The 17,857-nt window shown below is 43.4% G+C and overlaps 1 protein-coding gene across 3 annotated transcripts in view; it reads left to right on the top strand.

Moving 5' to 3' along the window:
* The window catches only part of PPIL2 (peptidylprolyl isomerase like 2), a 75,260-nt gene extending 57,618 nt beyond the window's left edge, over window positions 1-17,642 (top strand). For 2 of the 3 annotated variants that reach the window (XM_075167980.1, XM_075167981.1), the window contains 6 exons: window positions 700-817; window positions 3,431-3,487; window positions 13,623-13,695; window positions 13,857-13,919; window positions 14,374-14,513; window positions 16,254-17,642. In XM_075167980.1, the coding sequence (XP_075024081.1) occupies window positions 700-817; window positions 3,431-3,487; window positions 13,623-13,695; window positions 13,857-13,919; window positions 14,374-14,513; window positions 16,254-16,347 (545 nt within the window). In that variant the 3' untranslated portion in view covers window positions 16,348-17,642. Of the gene's footprint in view, window positions 1-699; window positions 818-3,430; window positions 3,488-13,622; window positions 13,696-13,856; window positions 13,920-14,012; window positions 14,179-14,373; window positions 14,514-16,253 lie in introns of those variants that run through there. The other variant, XR_012676496.1, reaches the window with a different exon arrangement.
* The last annotated feature ends 215 nt before the right edge of the window (window positions 17,643-17,857 follow it).

The raw sequence follows: 17,857 nt of genomic DNA, 5'->3' as shown, positions 1-17,857 counted from the left end.
GGAGAGGTCTCCCAGACCCTCTTTCTATCCACAGATACAGAAAATAAATTGGTTTTAGAGGGCTGGGTCTGCAGCTTGTGCAAAGTTTTATCATCCTTTTGACTTCATTGCATTTAAGTGTTTACATCACCCAGGTATCTAGTCCAAATATCTAATTTTTGCCTTTTATTTTGGAGGAATATATATCATCATTCTTCATTGTTTAGCCAGGAATTAAGCATTTGAGCTTACAGCTCCTATTCTTAGTTGATTCTATGAACGTATTTCATCTCCCTGATATTTTATTTCTGGAAGCAGTGCTATATCCAGAGTGCAATTAAACTAGTAATTCTTCGCTCTATGTTTTCTCAGGAAATCACTTTTAAAGATTTCATGTCTCAAAAAAGAAAAATTATGGTGGACCAGCAGTAAAAAATTAAATCCTTGACAGTTCTTCAGCACACGGTATATAATGCTGTTGATAAACAGTCTGGTCTGCTGCAGTTGATAGTGTGGGGGCACGGAATTGTGTTGCCAGTTACAAACATCTGATTTCAAGGGCATGCTCAAATCCTAGCCTAGTGATAGGGATGAGGTAAGAATATATTATACACGTAGTGATCAGAAGTGCCAGAAACCTTTAATGTCAGTGCCTGTTACGAAATGTAGTGGGAAACTAATGAAATCAAACATTTTTTCTGTCATCTTTTCTCTTTTAAGGTGGAGAATCTTATTGGGGAAAACCTTTCAAAGATGAATTTAAGCCCAATTTGTCCCACACGGGACGTGGTGTTCTTAGTATGGCCAATTCGGGACCCAACACAAACAAATCGCAGTTGTAAGTAGTCACTTGCTTTTTGTGTTTTATTGTTTCCCTCTAGACATTGTGTCTTACTCTGTTAAGAAAACAAATGACATTTTACGAGCTACTCTTTAAAGTTCAGTCAAGTGAAATATTCTGTCGAGTGCTGCATATTGAAATCAGGATAGCTACAGCTGCCGTTACCCAATCTAAGAGCAAAGTGAAGCGTGGCAAGAAGACCTGCAGGTTCATTACATCATCATTAATTTGTCTTTTCTGTTTTTATGATCTGAAGTTTTCGTTCATTTTTGTCACTGTCCCCCCCACTGTTATCTCTGTGAGATCATTACACCTCCCCACTCTGTTTAAATTTAACCCCCTATTGAACTTTTTGAAAGGGCTTAATGAAATGAAACATATACTCTATGGAAATGTTGCTTCTTTTTACTTGCCTGATTTTAAATAAATGAGAACAGTTCTGCACTGTTGAAATGTGTAGAACCCAGACGTGGCAGAGTGCAGAATCTGGACTTGTTTTCCAATGTACAAAAGCAGAATGAAGACTAAAATGAGGAAAAAATGAAGAAGCAGGAAGAACAACAAATGAAATTTAAAGATACTGAAGTTGTAATAACCTTCTTTATGTGTAACGTAAGCACGGGTGTTTGCCTGCAGTCTTTTGAAAATGTTCTGTGTCCCTTTGAGCCAACTATTTATTAGTTGCTCTGTAAGTACTGCAGTAGGAAAAAGTTGTACTTTTATTGGGAGCCCCAGGAAAGAGAGCGAGAGAGTGTGTGTGTGTGTACAGTACTGTGTGTTGGGACTGGGGGGGGGGAGGAGGTTCTTGGTGTCGGTCTTCATGATGCGAAGTAGTATTATGGCTTGTAAACTGTGCAGTAGTGTGGTTAGCTTTAATTAAACGCAAGTGCTTGTCTTAGGGCCTTTAATAGGCTTACTCACGTACTTAAGGCTAAACTCGTTGGGCTGTTTGCAGGATCAAGTTGCTGGAGAGCTTATTTTGGATTTGAATGTTATTGCCAGCACTCAGGTGCTAAATTAGGGGAGAGTAGAAGCTTTTTTTTTTTTTAAAAAAAAAAAAAAAAGGATTCTAGAAACAGAAGTTAGAGACAGTTCATGAGTGATGTGCCATATTGAGTCACATCATCTGGTGCTGTAGATGTGATGGTATGTTTCCCTAAAATTTGCAAATGAAATATGAAATTCCTTTATATGCAAAGTCCTTGAGAGACTCCAGCTGCCCATATTTATAAAACTTCCTAGGCAGTGTTTAGACACTTCTGGCAACTGTTATGACCCTAGGAACTGGGTGAATAGCTCTCCCATAGGTGATAGACACTGCAGTGCAGAGTGAGCTGGGTCCCCTGTGTAAGGTGATGCTCAAATAATGCCCAGGACTTCTCCTCCGGGATCATCCCGAGCTATGTTAATTCCATTGTCCTTAATTTTATTTTGACTGCAGTGATGGATGAGAAGCTTTCTCTGTGTATTTGCTACTGCTCAGATTTTTTCTGTTGCAATGCTACATAACTGACCACTTGATAATCTTAAGTATTTGATATCTGGGAATAAACTGGTGCAAAGAACCCATGCAGAAGGCTAAGCTGTAATGTTTGCCCTGTGTAGGAGTTTGCATTCTGCACAGCATCTCAAAGCTTTCCTAGGGCAAGCTACGTCTTAATAGATTGTCTGGCAGATTGCAGCCCCTCCTATTTGCAATCATATAACTTCCTGAGGCAGTTGCTTATATGGAAAAGTGCTTTTGGAATGCTTATGTATTTTTAGCTGTCTCTAATGTAGTGTAACAGATGGAGACAGGGAGGAGAGCCAGCCGTGCATGTCCAGCCAAGCTGGGCTATCGTGGTCTGCAGACCACAGTGTGGAAACCTCTGTCTCATACGCTTGTAGTTCAAGTCTTCCAAAGAAGCGTTAAGCTTTAGAGAAAGGTTTCAGTAGTAAAGGTTGCTTTGGATTTGGTATTTTAGTTCCCATGTTTAAGTTTCAAAATACAACCCTGAAAATTGAAAGTCCAATTAATTAAAAATTAAAAATCCAAGTTTCACAGGTTTTCGTTACTTTTGACACTTTGAAGTATTCTTCTGCCATTTTTGTATCCGAAGCACAAATTTGCTCTGTCCAGAGGAGAAATGGATCACCGACAGGCCAATGTAATGGAAGAGAAATGCAAAAAGTAAATATCCTAAAAGATAGAAGTTTACACTGGCAGAGGGCTGTTGTGTTAAATAACTGTTTGCTGGATACGAGCTCCCAATCACGCACAAGAAATGTACTTCTCAAGCGGGACGCACGTCTCCCTGTCCTGCATGAGCTTCCCAGGGCCTGCCTGGCCGAGGAGGCAGATGCTCACATTAATTTTGGACTTTGTGCAAATCACCATTGCTTGGAGTGCTGTTTAGGGATGTTAGTAAACGGGAAGTCAAAACTCCAGAAATCCAAGACAAAACCCACAAAACAGAGGAGTTAAAGGATGTTTGGCCAGCGGGCCTCCCAGAGAGGAGCTTGTCTTCTCTCAGAGAGCTGTTGCATACAGTCTCTGTTTTTAAGCATTACTGGCTGTTGTTGAGTGTCCGTGAGATAATATGCTAACTGGTACGTCTTTATTCCTTCCAGCTTCATCACATTCCGCTCTTGTGCATATCTGGACAAGAAGCATACAGTTTTTGGAAGGTAAGTGAAGGATGAACAGCAGTGTAGCAGACATGCTGTCCTGTGTGTCTGAAGCCTGACGAGAAGAACCTAGTGACTTGCAATTGAACTGGAGCAAAATCCTAGCTCACAATCCAGTTCTCCTGGTCATGCGTAGGTGGCCAACATCGCATCAGTCATCAGACTCTGCCTTTTTTTCTCCTTCCATCGTTGTAAGTTGCCTTACTTCCCTTCTGTGGGTGGCCCTCCAGGGAGTCATGAACAAAGTAATCATCGTCCTGTAACCAACCATGTTAATATTTGTGCATGCTAATTGCTGGGACACAAGAGATTACCTCTTCAACACTGCTTTCATCTCTTACGAGCTGTCAACCGGAAAATTAGTCATGACAGGGCTGCTCTTCATCATGACATAGAACATAGAGCTTCTGCATAGGTTAGGTCTTTTGGCCCCTTTTATTCTTTTTTATTCTAGTCTTCTTTTCTTTTACTCCTGACAATTATCATCAGTATAAAATCTGTATATTTGTGTGCTTCTGTGTGTGTACATACATACATGTTTGTGTGTGTGTGTGTGTGTGTATATATATATATAAAAAGATATTACCAATGCCAAGGCAGCAAGGGAACTTCATTCTCTATAAAGAAGTCTCTTCCAAAAGTCTTTTCCAGTCAAGTCCTCATGTGATAAAGATCAAGGTATTTATTACAGAAGATACTACAAAATCTTTATGTTACGGTTTGTTCTTTGCTTCCTCTGCTGCAGGTACATGGTATTTACCAAGTCATGCGTAGCTGTTCTAACAAATGCCTCAGTGCAAATGGCAGGAAGGGGAAGTTTGCCAGCCTGTTTCATTGGTAGTTCCTGAGGATTTTACAATCTTTTTAAAATGAAGATTTGTTTTTTATTCTTTTCATAGTTTTATCCGTTTGAAAGGCAGCAATTGAAAATAAATGCATGTGCTGTTTACTTCGATTGGATGTTATACAATTGTGCTGTACAATGAAGTGATATATTTAATCCATCTTCTCTGCCTGTGAGTTCTTGAGGCAGAAACTGGCTTCATTTTAAACAATTATTTTAGTGCCATTAGTTCCAATACTGATTCTGCAATAATTGCACCCTTTGAAATATATTTCTTTTTCCTTTCTCGGGTCTGTCCTAGAAAGATTTAAAGTTCTCTTGTCATTTGATGAAACCACATAAACAAATTCTAATACTGAAAGCTGAGAGCAAGTATATTGTCGGAGGAGTTACATTACCCATATCTTAAGACTCTTTCACTTAAGCCACAATTTGAGACCTCCTTGCAAAAATCCCATTAAATCCCGTACGGTAATGCTGTTAACCTGAGCTTGCCACCTCATCAAATAGTATTTGGGTTAGGACAGCTCAGCTGAAAATGTGACTCTTCTTCAGTTCTGGATGCAACCTGGCTTCAGTGAGCATCCTGTATAGTCCTCCAGTGTCGGTGCTGTGTTTCCCCAGTGTGCTCCGGTTTTACAGTAATTCACCAGGAAAGAGTTTAGAGCGTAGCTGAGCTTACTGCGGTGCGGGGAGTGTGCTCCCAGAAGCCTTCGCACCATGCATAACATCTCAAGTGCCTTATGACTGAAATAGCTCAAATGATGTTTCACACTGTACATTGCCCTTTAGAGAGGAATTACTTCAGTCCAGGTAACTCTGGTTAAGTGTAGAGCAGGGATTTATGCAGTGGCAGTTTTAGGAAAGACTTAATTTTTTAATTGTCTTTGCTACTACAGAAATCTGAACTTGGTTGCCAGAGTAAAGAAGTGATGCTGCTTTCTGAGCACTGCAAATATTCTTAGCTGAAACACAAAGGAACAACTTTATTAAAAATGTTGTTTTAGAATTGTGTTTGGCTCCCTGCATGAAAACTGAGTGACATCTTCACCTGAACACAGAGCAGGTGAATTTTACTCTGGACTTTCTTGCACGTAAATGAAGATTAATTCAAAGAATGTGAAAAATGAAGATGCTGGAACTGATGCATTCCAGTCACTCTGTATTTATCTACAAATTGAATACTTGAATAATTGAGTTTACCTACAAATTTAATATAAAAGGCTGATGTGTGCAGCTCTTAAGATCTGTATTCTGTCATCAAAATCCTTCAGCTGTTTTTACCTGCATTTGTTTTTAAAAGCCATAAAAGCCAAAAGAGTCAAGAGATTGTACCTCTAGTGAAACTCCATCTTCAGTTTGCTATTTTAGATCCTGGGTGTTTCCAGGATTTGCTGACTGTATCTGATCTTAGACTGTGTAGTACAATAATATCTGGGAAGCATATCTAGCAATAATATCTAGGTTTAAGAATAGAATGAACCCATGAAATAAGAATTCTTTGTTTCTATGAATGTTAAATTGGATTGTCTTAATTGGATGCTTACTGGCCTGTTGTGACTTTCATATAGATTTGAGGATTACTTATTTCAGTTAATATCAAAACCTAAATACTCTGATCTCAACTGTACCCTCAGCTGTTTCTGTGCGGCTCTGGGTCATGTTAGTGAGCATCACATATGTATCTTTGAGAGCAGAATTTGACCTGTTTGTAATTTGTATAGAACTTTTCGGCAGGCTTTCCATACTGTGGAGAACAAAAAAGAGCGAAAGAGCAACCGTTCTCCACCCCACCCCTTTATTCTTTTTTGGTCCTGTGTGGGATGGAACATTGAAAAGTTCTTGTCTGGAGAGCTGCATCTTATTCATGTTCCCACTGGTTTGAAACACAATTTTTGCATAGTAGCAGCTATTAAGAGTTGGATGTTTGGCTGTTAAGTATGTTTGGAAAACACACCAGCTGCAGGCAGTGGGACTGTGAAGAGGTGGCACGTGTCTGGTTTGGTGCACTGGAATTTTCAAGTCTCAGGAGAAGGCTGTGGCTGGAGGACAGGGAGGTCATCTTGTCGTGATTGTGCTGCCCACCATGGCAATAATGAGGATGGATGTTACTGAAAATAAAGGAGATCATTTGGCGTGGATGGGGAGCAAAAACAAGGGCAGAGAGTGAGAGAAGAATGCCTTCCCTTGGAGGTGTGTTGCAGGCTGCACGGATTTCCTGCTCCAGCAGAGCTGCCTAGATTAAATTAGTAATTACCATTTCTAGTAATTACCATTTCTCCTGACTTAGAGAATGCTGTAATTAACGTGAAAACTAACTGGTGGCTTTTGTTGGCTTCTAGCTGGCTGGTAAGAGGTTTAATTTAGAAACTCAGATAATGTAAACCAACCAACATGCATTTGCTCTGCACAGAATGGATGAGAAGCATTTGCAGGTGACTGCTGCCTGGGGAAGGTCCCGCCTGCTGCTGATGTGGGCTGGGGGGGGTCCCTCTCACCCATGCTACAGCTGGGAGTTCAGCTGTTGGGTGAGCTACAGGGACGTTACAGCCAGAACACCAGTATAGGCTCACGTTCCTGTCTGGCGTGCTTTATGAAATTTAGGTGGAAGCACATCCCATCCATGTTGTTGTTATATTTTCTATTACTCCAACGGCTCACAGCTCCTGTGGATCAGGGGCCTGGTACACTTGCCCTTTATAAGCAGAAATAGAAACATAATCTCTGTCCCAGAGAGCTGTGTAAGTAGAAAAGAGACTGCATATAGATACAGGAAAGTCACAATAGTGACCCCTTTCAGCCTACCTTCCACCAACAGTTCACGCTTTCTTCAGAACCAAGGAAAAATGAAATGGCTTTGTGGATGTTTTTGGGGAGCCTGTTCCAAAGCTAAAGGTACACATGAAAAAGTGCATGTTTAAAATAATAGTGGAAGGCGATCGAGCCATGCTGATCAGCCGAAGGGGAGAAATGCTCTCTGTGAATTCTGGGTGAGATTTAGGACAAGCAGAGCATGGTGGGCTTGAAAGTGAGGGCAGATTGCAGGGATGGGGTGTGATGTGATGTGGTAAAAAGAAGGACAATAGAGGGAGCTGAGAGAAGATTGTTGTGGTCAGAGTGGCAAAGCTGGAAATGATCTGCGCAGCAGTTCTCTGTGTTTATTAAAAGTATCGCTTGTGTTCGTCAAGAATTGAGAAAAGGATGCGGCAACTGAGACAGGAGATGAGTATATGGAGGTCAGTTTTCCCGTTTGTACGTGGCTGCACGTATCTGCTTACGCAGATCTTTTAACTGTCTCTCGAGGTTTCTGCCGCTCATTCTTCAATTCTCTTGTTCCCGGAAATAATGAACAAGGTGGTTTGGGAAAGCTCAGACTTGGTCAAATTGGAGGCATCGTTCAGTAGCTGACGTGCACTCAGCTTAGTCTTCTCTTTTCTTCTCTTTTCTTCCCTCCTCCCCTTGCCAGATGCTTTTGTGGAAGACAGTTTTCTTTCCTTGGATAAGCATCACTCCGTATTAAATATGCCTTAGCCTGTTTAATGCTTTCTACTGCAATTCCGTAAAATGGGGCAATGAAAATAACTCTTGTCCTCTAAAGTGATTCGCTACATAACACAACTACAAGGCATTATTCAGCTACCCGGGTACGGTTAAGCAACGCACAGTGTCTGTTTCCACTTGTAACATTCCCTGTATGATTTGAATTCGTGAATCCCAATGGCTTCTAAGCTGGGAAACTCCTGGTTTTGTTGCTCTTCTGCTTTAGTACATCTGAAGAACGCAGAAATGGTGTGACAGCAGCAGAAGAGCTGATTTTGTTATTGAATCTGCGTAGGGAGCCTGACCTAATTTTGCACTGCAGAGCCTGCTCCCCAGACACCAGGAGAGGAGCGAAGAGCAGGGCGGGAAGATAAACCAGGCCTCCCTGCGGAAGCCATGGCTGTGGTGTCCTGTACCGCACGAGGCCTGGGCTGTCGGAGCTGCACGAGGGCTGGTATCGCTTCCGAAACAGTTGTATGATCTCTGAAGAGGGACCTGTGCCAAAGCTGAGAAGTCCTTACATGCCAGGTTCATCTGTTGAGTCTGGTTTCAAAATGTTTTTTTTTTTCAGCGCCCTTCATTACTGTCTCTCGCCTGCTAGATTAAGCCCTTACGAGAGATGGAGATGTTTCAACTGTATCCTTGTTGCAAGTTAGAATTGCTTCCTCCATTCCAGATTGGGTGTATACATAGAAAACATTTTGTCCTGAGTGTACGTGTTTGTGCATGTATAGATTGTTCTCTCTGTGTGTGTATATAAATGTACATACTCCTTTTTATAAAAATAACCTTGAGGGCAGAATGTGTTTACAAAACAACAATGTTTCTTTCTGGCTTCTGTTTCTAGTTGAAAGCATTTTTTTGAAAAAGTCCAGACCTTGTTCTTGTATCGTCTTCTGACCAGGAAACTCTATCGTCTTGGACCGCTGCCATCCCCAGCATTGCATAAGGCTTAATTCCTATAATTCTTCTAAACAAAAATACGAGAAATAGGAAGTCCATGTGTGAATGTCTGTGAGACTGCTAGGGAGCTGCAGAGTTCTTTGGGAGCAGCACTAGCTAACGTAGCAGCGTGACTTCCATTGGCATATTGCAAATGGGTAGAGCTCGCTCCAGATATTTCACTTGTACTTCATGCAAAGACATTGGCAGTGGTTACGGAGCAAGGTTACTAGTTTACATAAAGGATCCTTAACAAGAAGTAAGATTTTAAATAACATCTCTAAATTTGAAATGCAAAGATTTCCAGTGCCAACTTAGCTCAGTTTTCAAGAAAACAGAATTGCACGAGTAAGAGCACATTTTTGTTTTCATTAGTATGCTGACAGAAAAAAGCCTAAATGTACCTACCTTGTCATCCATGCTTAAATGTAATGCAACATTTATCAAGCTCCTCTAAAAATACAACAAGCTGTCTCAGGGATACTGAGCTATATATATAGTTGAGATCATCGTTTCTCTGTACAACATCTACTGGAAGTACACAGCAAACCCTCGGTTTCACTGGTTGTTCTAATGTAAATGGTGTCTTGAAGGTATCATCCTTTTCACTGTAGGATGTCATCTGAACATCTGTTTAAACCTCACTTGGTCAATTTAGGACAAAGCATGCGTGACACCTTATAAAAGAAACAGAGCCAGAAACAGTGGAAAAGGTTAAACTTGTTTCTGCCCTTCTCCCTTCCCTGCTCTGCTGTGCTCCCAACTTAGCACAAGTGACGTTGAATGAGAAAGGAGTCCCGTCACCGTCTGTGTCACACGCTTAGCACGTGGAAAGGGTATAAAGAGGTATTAGTCTGAACTTCGGGAGTTTGCATTTTGTTTTAATGAAAACGAGGTTCAGAGTTCCTTATGCTGAGACTCAGATTTATTCATAGAACAGGTTTTATCTCTTTTTGTTCAAAGTTAGTGGATATTAGAATAATATTACATAGTGGTGCTCTCTTTAGAGTTTTTTTCTTAATGCTTTAATGTACTGATCTGATGGTCTTTTCTACATATGATTTGTATGGGCTTTTTTCTTGGCAAGATGTCTGTGAGCTTTTCTTCTTACAACCAGAATATGTGTTGTGGGACAGGCAAAGAATCCCCAAAACTACTCCGGCGTATTGGTTTCCTCATTCTGTGAGGAGCAATCGCTGTAACGGATGCCAGCGCATGGGCTCAGACACGTTACATCTCGTCAAACTGATCTTAGTGCTGCAATGTAGCATCATGAGGTTTGACAATAACACATGTAACGTTTTGAGAGCTTGCACGTACATCGTCTCTCTGCTTAGACAAATCAAAGGAAAGTTTGCAAAATCCTTTGCGGTTTAAGTTGAAATATTCCATTTTTTTTTTTACATCCAGCCATGAGCGCCTTGATTAACGCGTAGTTCAGTTTTTACTGGATAGGTGATGTTTGCAATCAGATCTTGTCCTTTTTGGATTTTAATTTTCACGGATGAAACACCAGCCTCAGCTGGGCCTGATTCTTGGCAAGGCTTCCAAGTGCTCTGTGAACAAAAGTGACTAGTAAATTATTTCCAGTTCCTCTGGTCAGAGCTCTCTTATCCGAGCTGGGGGTTTGTATTCAAATTCATTTTTATTTTTTATTGGTGTTATGGCAGTGTCTAAAGACATAAACCTATATTGACAGTTCACTGTGCTGACACTGTAATGTGCATAGAGATACTCTGTGCAAAATGTTAGAGAATGCAGGGGTGTAAAAGAAAGCAATTTTCCATTTTAGAGACAAGAAGCTAAGAAGAAAAGAGAATGACATGCTCTGCAGGCATAGCATCTTTGTCTTCTTCCCCCTTAGCCCTTTATAATCATGTCAAAATAGCCTATTTAGGTCATTTACTGATGACCTGTGAATGCCATGTCTATCACAGCCTTTTAAAATGTACAAGTGCCAAAGTATTCCAAATAACGTTTAATTAGCATAGCGAACGAAGATTCGGGCTAATATTGCAGCTAATATTGTGGGGGGTCTAGCTACGGGCTGAGGGATTACTCGTTTGAGATTGGCAGTGCATAGCTGATCTGGCTATTTGAAATTATCAGAACCTAATTAAATGAAAACATATGAGCAGATAATGAATGGAGCTGTTGGCTAGAAAATCCTCCAATATTAAATCAGAAGTTTCCTTTAGGGACAATTAAAATACAGTGAGTATATCTTAGGCTGTGTGTTAATCATCAGTATTATAAGTGAATCTGATATTGGCCTGGAGGAGGATTTTAAAATTGAGTTTTTGCATGAACTTTCCAAAGTTCACGCAGGGTCTTCAAGCCCTGTGCCAGTTCCCCCAGTGTGCTACCTCTAGTTGCAAATGGATGAGGCTGTTCTAGCCTGCATACATGTTTTTTTAATTGCTTTTAAAAGTCACAACCTGATTACAGAATATTGACAGGCCCATGGGGAGTAAAGGGAGCAGTGCAGCAGCAACGAAACGCTAGCGAGGACGGCTCTGCTGGAGGCAGGTGCTGCGCAGCATCCTCTCTCACTTGCATAGTTTTATTTTCTGTGATGGGGTCTGTCTTTTGGGGCACGTTTGGTGCCTGTCCCGGCCGGCGGGGCGGCACTGAGGGGCGGCGGTGCTGCACTAAGCACGAGGGGTGTGGAATGAGAAGGACCCACTTGCCTCTCAAACCACGGTGGTCGGCCTGTTTCGTTTGGTTAACGTGGCTCTTGCGAGGAGCGCGAGGCGTGTAAATAGTGTGGTGGTGGTGGTGGTGGTGGTGGTATTTCTCAGCTGAGACCATCACAAGTGATAGCCAGCGGCCTCTCCTGTGCTGGCCGGGCAGGCTGTCGTGCTGGGACGGGAGAGGGCTGCCTGGCTGTGAAACACCTGCACGAGTGAGGTATCCTGGTAGAAGTAAATGTGTCAAATACCTGTGAATATGATGCGTCTTTTGGTTGAGGTATTGCTCATTTCTCTGATATGAAAGCAGAGTTAGGTGATAAAACACTCTACATATTGCACCAGTTTAATTTTTTTTTCCACCAGTTTCATTTAATTTGATTTTCCTCCATTTCATCTGCCCAGCCCGTGACAGCCTACCTGTGCTGGTACTGGACTCCCAGTAATCCCAGCAATCAGGCTTCAAAACAGTTGCCACCCTGCAAAGGCTGGAGGATTGCTGGCTCTCGGATTGCCCCGTCCCGTGGGCAGCCCTGGGCGCCTCGATGGCCGAGCTCCCGGCCCCAAACTCCTCTGGCTCCAGGAGCAGTGTTTTTGAGAATTACGGCTGCTTCCCATTGTCCCACAGCCATTAATATGGGCTGTATTTTTGGTTCCTGGCCATGTGGCTTGGCTCTATTAAAACAGATGTTGTCCAGCTACAGCCTGCTTTTCTAAGGGATCTGGATCGCTCGGCATGAACGGCCTGTCTTCATCTTTATTTACTGCTCTTCTAAGTATAGCTGTTTTCAAATTTAATTGGGGATGATGATGTGGATAAAAGTGTTAAATACCTTGGGACCAAGATCTGATCCCAGCAGGACCCCTCTGGAAACGTACTGACTCAGTGGTTCCTATTTAAAATTAGATTTTGACACCTGTCAGCCAATTTTTTATTTAATGTGTGCTGTGTTCGCTTCATATTGTTCTGGTTTCTCAATCAAAATATCAGCCGCCTTCCAGAAGTCTGTTCCACGGACACTGTTATCCCTGGTTAACCACATCTGTCCTCTCAAAGTGGAAGGTTGTTTGACAGACTCTGTTTTCCACAAAACCTTGTTGATTGCTGTTACTTATTTCCTTTCTTTCTTAATCATGTCCTGTCTCCGCTATTCCATTATTTTGCTGGGATAGATGCCAGGATGACAGGCTTATAATTATCTGGGTCACCCCATTTATCCTTTCTAAATATCCTTTTCTGGAACTTTCCCATTGTTCCACACTTTTTTTGAAAATTAGCATACAGCAGTCCAGAAAGTCTTCAGCCTTTCTTAAACATTTTGAAGCAAGTATTTGGATATGTTGACTTGAAAAATGAGAGGCTGGGGATCTAACATCCTCGTAAATAAAAACTGTGATGAAAAGTGTCCCAGCGTGATCTTGTGGCTGTGACTCGATGTGCTGCTGCTTTCCCAGAGCCATCACGAGCTCAGAGTCGTGATGTGCTTTTGGAGCAGTCCTGCGCTTTCTGCGTTACTGGTGTCATTACGGACAGCTCTGTCACTGCTCTCCAATAGTGCTGTAGTTACCATTCACTTTCTTTCTAATATCACTCTTCGGTCTAATATACAATTTAAAAAAAAAAAAGGGTAAAAAATCAGAAGTTAATGAAAACATTTGCTTTCTTGACCAAGTCTGTTGGGTTATTCTTCAAGGCTCATGGGAGTAACAAATGAGCTCCAAATGGATGGATGTAGCATTAGCAAGTGAACCCATTTTGGAATGGGTTTGTGTCTTTTTGCACAGACGGCTGTCCATGGTCGCTCGTTCTCCATCTGGCTAGTTTTTGTGGCTACGGGGTTTTTGGACAAATGGCTTTGCTCTGCCTCTGAGTGTTTGACTTTTCCATGTTCTGTTTAATTCTAAATTCAAATTCCAGATTTGAGAAAAAATGCTTACCTTCCGCACTGAATGACATTATCTTAGGTCTTCCAAATACAGTTGCTGATTCCCCTTCCCCCGAACACAATGGTTTAAAAATCTGCTAGAGTAATGGGCACAAATTAGATATTAGATGTAAGGGTGCAGGAATATTTTGAGTGTGTTGTGACAGCTGGAAATAGTGTCCTTCCTCTTTTAGGGTGGTTGGTGGCTTTGAGACTCTGACTGCTATGGAGAATGTGGAAAGTGACCCAAAAACAGACCGTCCCAAGGTACGTGTGAAGCACCAGGGGCTGTGCAGGAGGGAGCGAACGCATATGGCCTCGCGTGGCATTGCGGTTCACCCCGCTGCTGCTTCTCTGAAAACCAAACTTGGGGGAGATGGCGCAATTAATCATCAGATTGAATTGCTTTTCTTCTCTTCTGCTCCCAGGAGGAAATACGAATTCAGACAACAACTGTTTTTGTTGATCCGTATGAAGAGGCAGATGCCCAGGTGAGGATAGTTGGTTGGTTGGTTTTTTTGAAAGGCCAAAGCTCTTTTTTGGAGTACTTTGTAACTTAATGCCTTTTCTTTGAACATGGGCAGCCCCCTGGCAAGCTAAGATTAAACACTGCTGTTCAGCATTGCCTTGTGTGCCAGGATCATCGCCGCTCTTTCAGCGGAGAGGTCTTGTAACTGGCACGGCTCCCAGTCCGTCACGCTTCCAGTGGTTTCCTTTCCAAATGCCCACAGTAGCTGTGGGTAGCTGCAGGTGAGAAGAGAGGAGTCTTGTCATAATGGCTGCAGACAGCCTGTTTGTAGTAGCCCTTGAGGTCTGTCTCCTAAAGCCTGCCCTGTAATCATAGCAGTGCTGATCGCTGTTTTAGAATGCTTTAAAGAATTGTAGACATTTTCTCCTTACTCTGGACTAGCTCTTGCAACAGATTGCACTCTTTGCTTCCCACAGGTTGCTGCAGAAAGAGAGAAAGTCCAGCTAGAAGAAGAAGCAGCCAAAACAAAAGCTGAGGTGGTCCCACCAAAGAAAGAGGTCCAGACTCCTAAAACTTACCGGCAGGGGATTGGAAAATACATTAACATGGCTGCAGCGTGAGTTCCCCGCCCATCTGATCTTTGTCGAGTGTTTTAGTTGCCTTTCCTGCTGGACACAGGCCCTGTCCAGTGCCATTGCTCAGATATTTGGTTTGTGCCAGCAGGCTTTGCAAAGACACCTTCATGCAGTCCTAAGAGTCAAGAGTTCCCTCTACTTCTGTTGTTTTTCAAGATTACAAGTTAACTGAGCTTTTCTTTTAGCACTTGAATATGACCAAGTTGGTCTTTAACAGCGTGTGCTGACTTCAGAACTGTAGATTTATTTCCACAACTCAGAAGTCCTTGAGGAACTGTACTGTGTCACTTCCTACACCATCTTTTATTCTCCTCTTCTTCTGCAGCTATTTCTGAAGGCCACGGTCCCACAGATGTTGCTCTTTTAGCAGCTTCTCCCCTGCACGAAGTAGTTGCCTTAAACCCATATCAGTCTGCTGATCTGGTTCCCTGTTCAGCTGCACAAACAGTTGTACCAGCACAACTGAAATGGCCGGAACGGGGAGCAGGTTCCCAGGCTTGCTGTGGGAGCACAGGGCGTCTGGCGAGTAGCTCCAGGGTGCCTGGCTGGTTGTACAGGCTTGTCCTAAAGCATCCTCTCCCAGACACCCTTTGTACACCCGTCGGGATTGGCAGCATCCCTTGCTTTCCTAAGGACAGTACAGAATCCCACCCGAGTGGCAGCTTTGCATGAGTTTTGGATAAATTAAAATAAATGCCTTCCACTTGATTTTTTGCAGACTTCTCTGAAAGCATTTGCAAAAATGCTGTTGTCTGTCTGCTGCATAAAGGCGTGTATTTATGCATACACAGATCTGGACAGCTATTTAATCAGCTTGTATGTGCCTGCGTGACTTACAGGCATTTGCATAACTGTGAGAACAAAAATATGTTAGCCCATGTAGGTCAGTTTGTTGTGTCAGTTAAACATTTTGGTTACAAAATATTGCTTGCCCCTTAAAATATTATGTTCAGCTTAAAATTGCTGCCATTCTGCACTGTATTTAGAGAGGAAACCCAGGCAGAGTTTGCAGCTCTGTGGAAAGGGCCAAGAAGTATAGAAAAGAATTTTCTTTCCTAGTCCTTCACTCATTGCAGCCTGCCTTGAAACTGGGAGTTTGGTCTGTAGCAGCCCTTTGGCAGGTTCAGGGTTCGTGGTTCTCCTATCGGCTACTGATATCTGACAATAAAACCACGGTACGTGAGCTGGCTGCGTAGTGTTTCCATGGGGTTGCAAACTCTGCTCGAGAGAGGCTGAGAATAGCAGCAGCAACTGCAACAGCCGTGCTCAAGAAACAGGAAAGGATCTGAAAAACTTGCCCAGCTGCTTTACACCTGATTCGCCATAAATCCTTTTGCTGCCACAAATGGAGGTGAGAAGGCGGGGAGAGAACTTGTGGCTCACATTTTCATTGTGACTGTGCTGAAAAAGTACAGCTGTTAAATCTTCAGCTCTGGCCTGGAGAACTTGTTGGGTTTTGAAGACGTTCCTGAAGTGTTCAAAGCCTGACCTGAACCGTCCCCCCAGACTGACACAGGCTCCCTCCTTTTGGGTACGCCAAAGGCCCCCACCCCCACCCCCACCGGGGTCCCCGTGCTGGCACGGAGCTCGTACTCCTCGCTAATTGATAAGGGGTGGGCTGGCTCCAGCCTAGCTGTTGCTGGGAGAGGAAAGGCATCCAGCTGCCCTGGTCGCACCGAACAGTGAACAGTCCCTGACAGTTGTTTTCGTTTTGGCTCCAGGAAGCGCAGCGTGGAAGATGATGGGCCCTCAACCAGCACAGCTGCGAAGAAAGAGAAAAAGAGCACAGGCTTCGGGGACTTCAGCTCCTGGTAGCAGCGCGGGGAGCCTAGCACTGGAGCAGCACAGCAAAAAAAGAAAAGGCGGCCTCCCACGTGTCCCCGAAGAGCCCGAAAGACAGTCTGTCCTGGGGAGGGAAGGCACCAGCCTGCCCGTCCACTGGGGAGGAAAACTGTTGCTTTGTTAAGGCTGGTTAATGTGGCTTTGTTTTCTAGAGAGCTGTGTTCCCCCCACGGCATCTTCCTCGAAGGCCTTTTTGTTTGGCTGAGCGGGGAGCAGGCAGCCCAGCTCCGCTGGGGATCAGCTGGAGCCTTTCTCTGCCTGGCTGGCAGCAGACCAGGCAGAGCCCAGCCTGGACGCTACTTCAGTGAACAGCCACGTTGGTGAAAGAGCTGCTTTTACAGGTAATCGTTTCCAGACGAGCCAAGTCTGCCAAGCGAAGGAATGAATTCATGTGCTGGGGAAGCGCCTGTGCTGCTGCCGTGCTTTGCGGAGGGGAGGGGAGGGCTCCAGCCCGTCCTGCCCTTCCCTCCCAGCTGCCTTTTGCTCGTTCTCAACAAGGACCAGTTCTGTCTCTTGCTCTTTGCGGGCCTGCCTCCTGGCTGGACTGGCTGCTGTCAGTCTCCGAAGGGCCTCGCTCACTCCAAAAAGAGCTCTCTGCACCCATTTAAGTCCCTGACAGACTGGGAAGGAGCAGATCTAGAGGGGGAGCCTGGGGTAGCTGCACCACTTGTTCCTCCCAGTGGCCTTCCCTGAGCCACTGGGCAGCCAGAGGGGCCAGGACACACCAGTTCAAACTTGCCCTCGGGTCCCAGAAGCTACAGCCTGGAGCAACTGAGCAGGAATAGAAACAACTTTTTTTTTCTTTTTTTTTTTAAACCATCCCTAAAGCCTGCTCCTTGCAGGGGGACACACACCGAAGTCTGCCCCGACATCAGTCTTCCCATCATTAGGGAAAACCATAGACGTCTGAGACAGGCATCTCAGATACTTCTGTTGCATACCCACAAATTATTAGGAAGTTTAATAAAGGCCTTATGGGCCTGTGGAGTTTTAATGTTTCAATCCAAAAACGTATGTGTGTTACCATCACTTAGACATCGCAGGCTAGATCCTGAACATTACTTTTCAGTTCATCTTAGGTGTTTTCAGATGACAGAAATACCCTCCCTACCTCTCTACGTGGCTGAGGAGACGATTTTGTAATCAGCTTTGTAACAATACATTTATATTGGTGGTTTCATGTTTTAAGAGAAGATTCCATTTATATGAAATTGCTGTAAAAACTTTTGGTAAAATGTTTTGCATTAAATGCTTTTATTTTCTTTTGAGTGCTTGCCTTTGAGTGTTCAACTGTCATTTCCAAGACCACGGCATTGCAAAGTTGATTGTCGTACAAGGAAATGATTCATTCCTACTTTTTAAGGTGTTCATAAGGAACTCTGGGATCTTTGCGGATGTGATTACATCTTTGTTAAATCATAGGAAGTTCAAACTAGTCTGAAAGAATAATAGGGGGGTTTTTGTTTTGCAACATTTTGCAGTG

The sequence above is a fragment of the Calonectris borealis genome, chromosome 18, assembly GCF_964195595.1.
Source record: "Calonectris borealis chromosome 18, bCalBor7.hap1.2, whole genome shotgun sequence".
Classification (NCBI taxonomy): Eukaryota; Metazoa; Chordata; class Aves; order Procellariiformes; family Procellariidae; genus Calonectris; species Calonectris borealis.
This window is presented reverse-complemented; position numbering and strand designations above follow the sequence as displayed.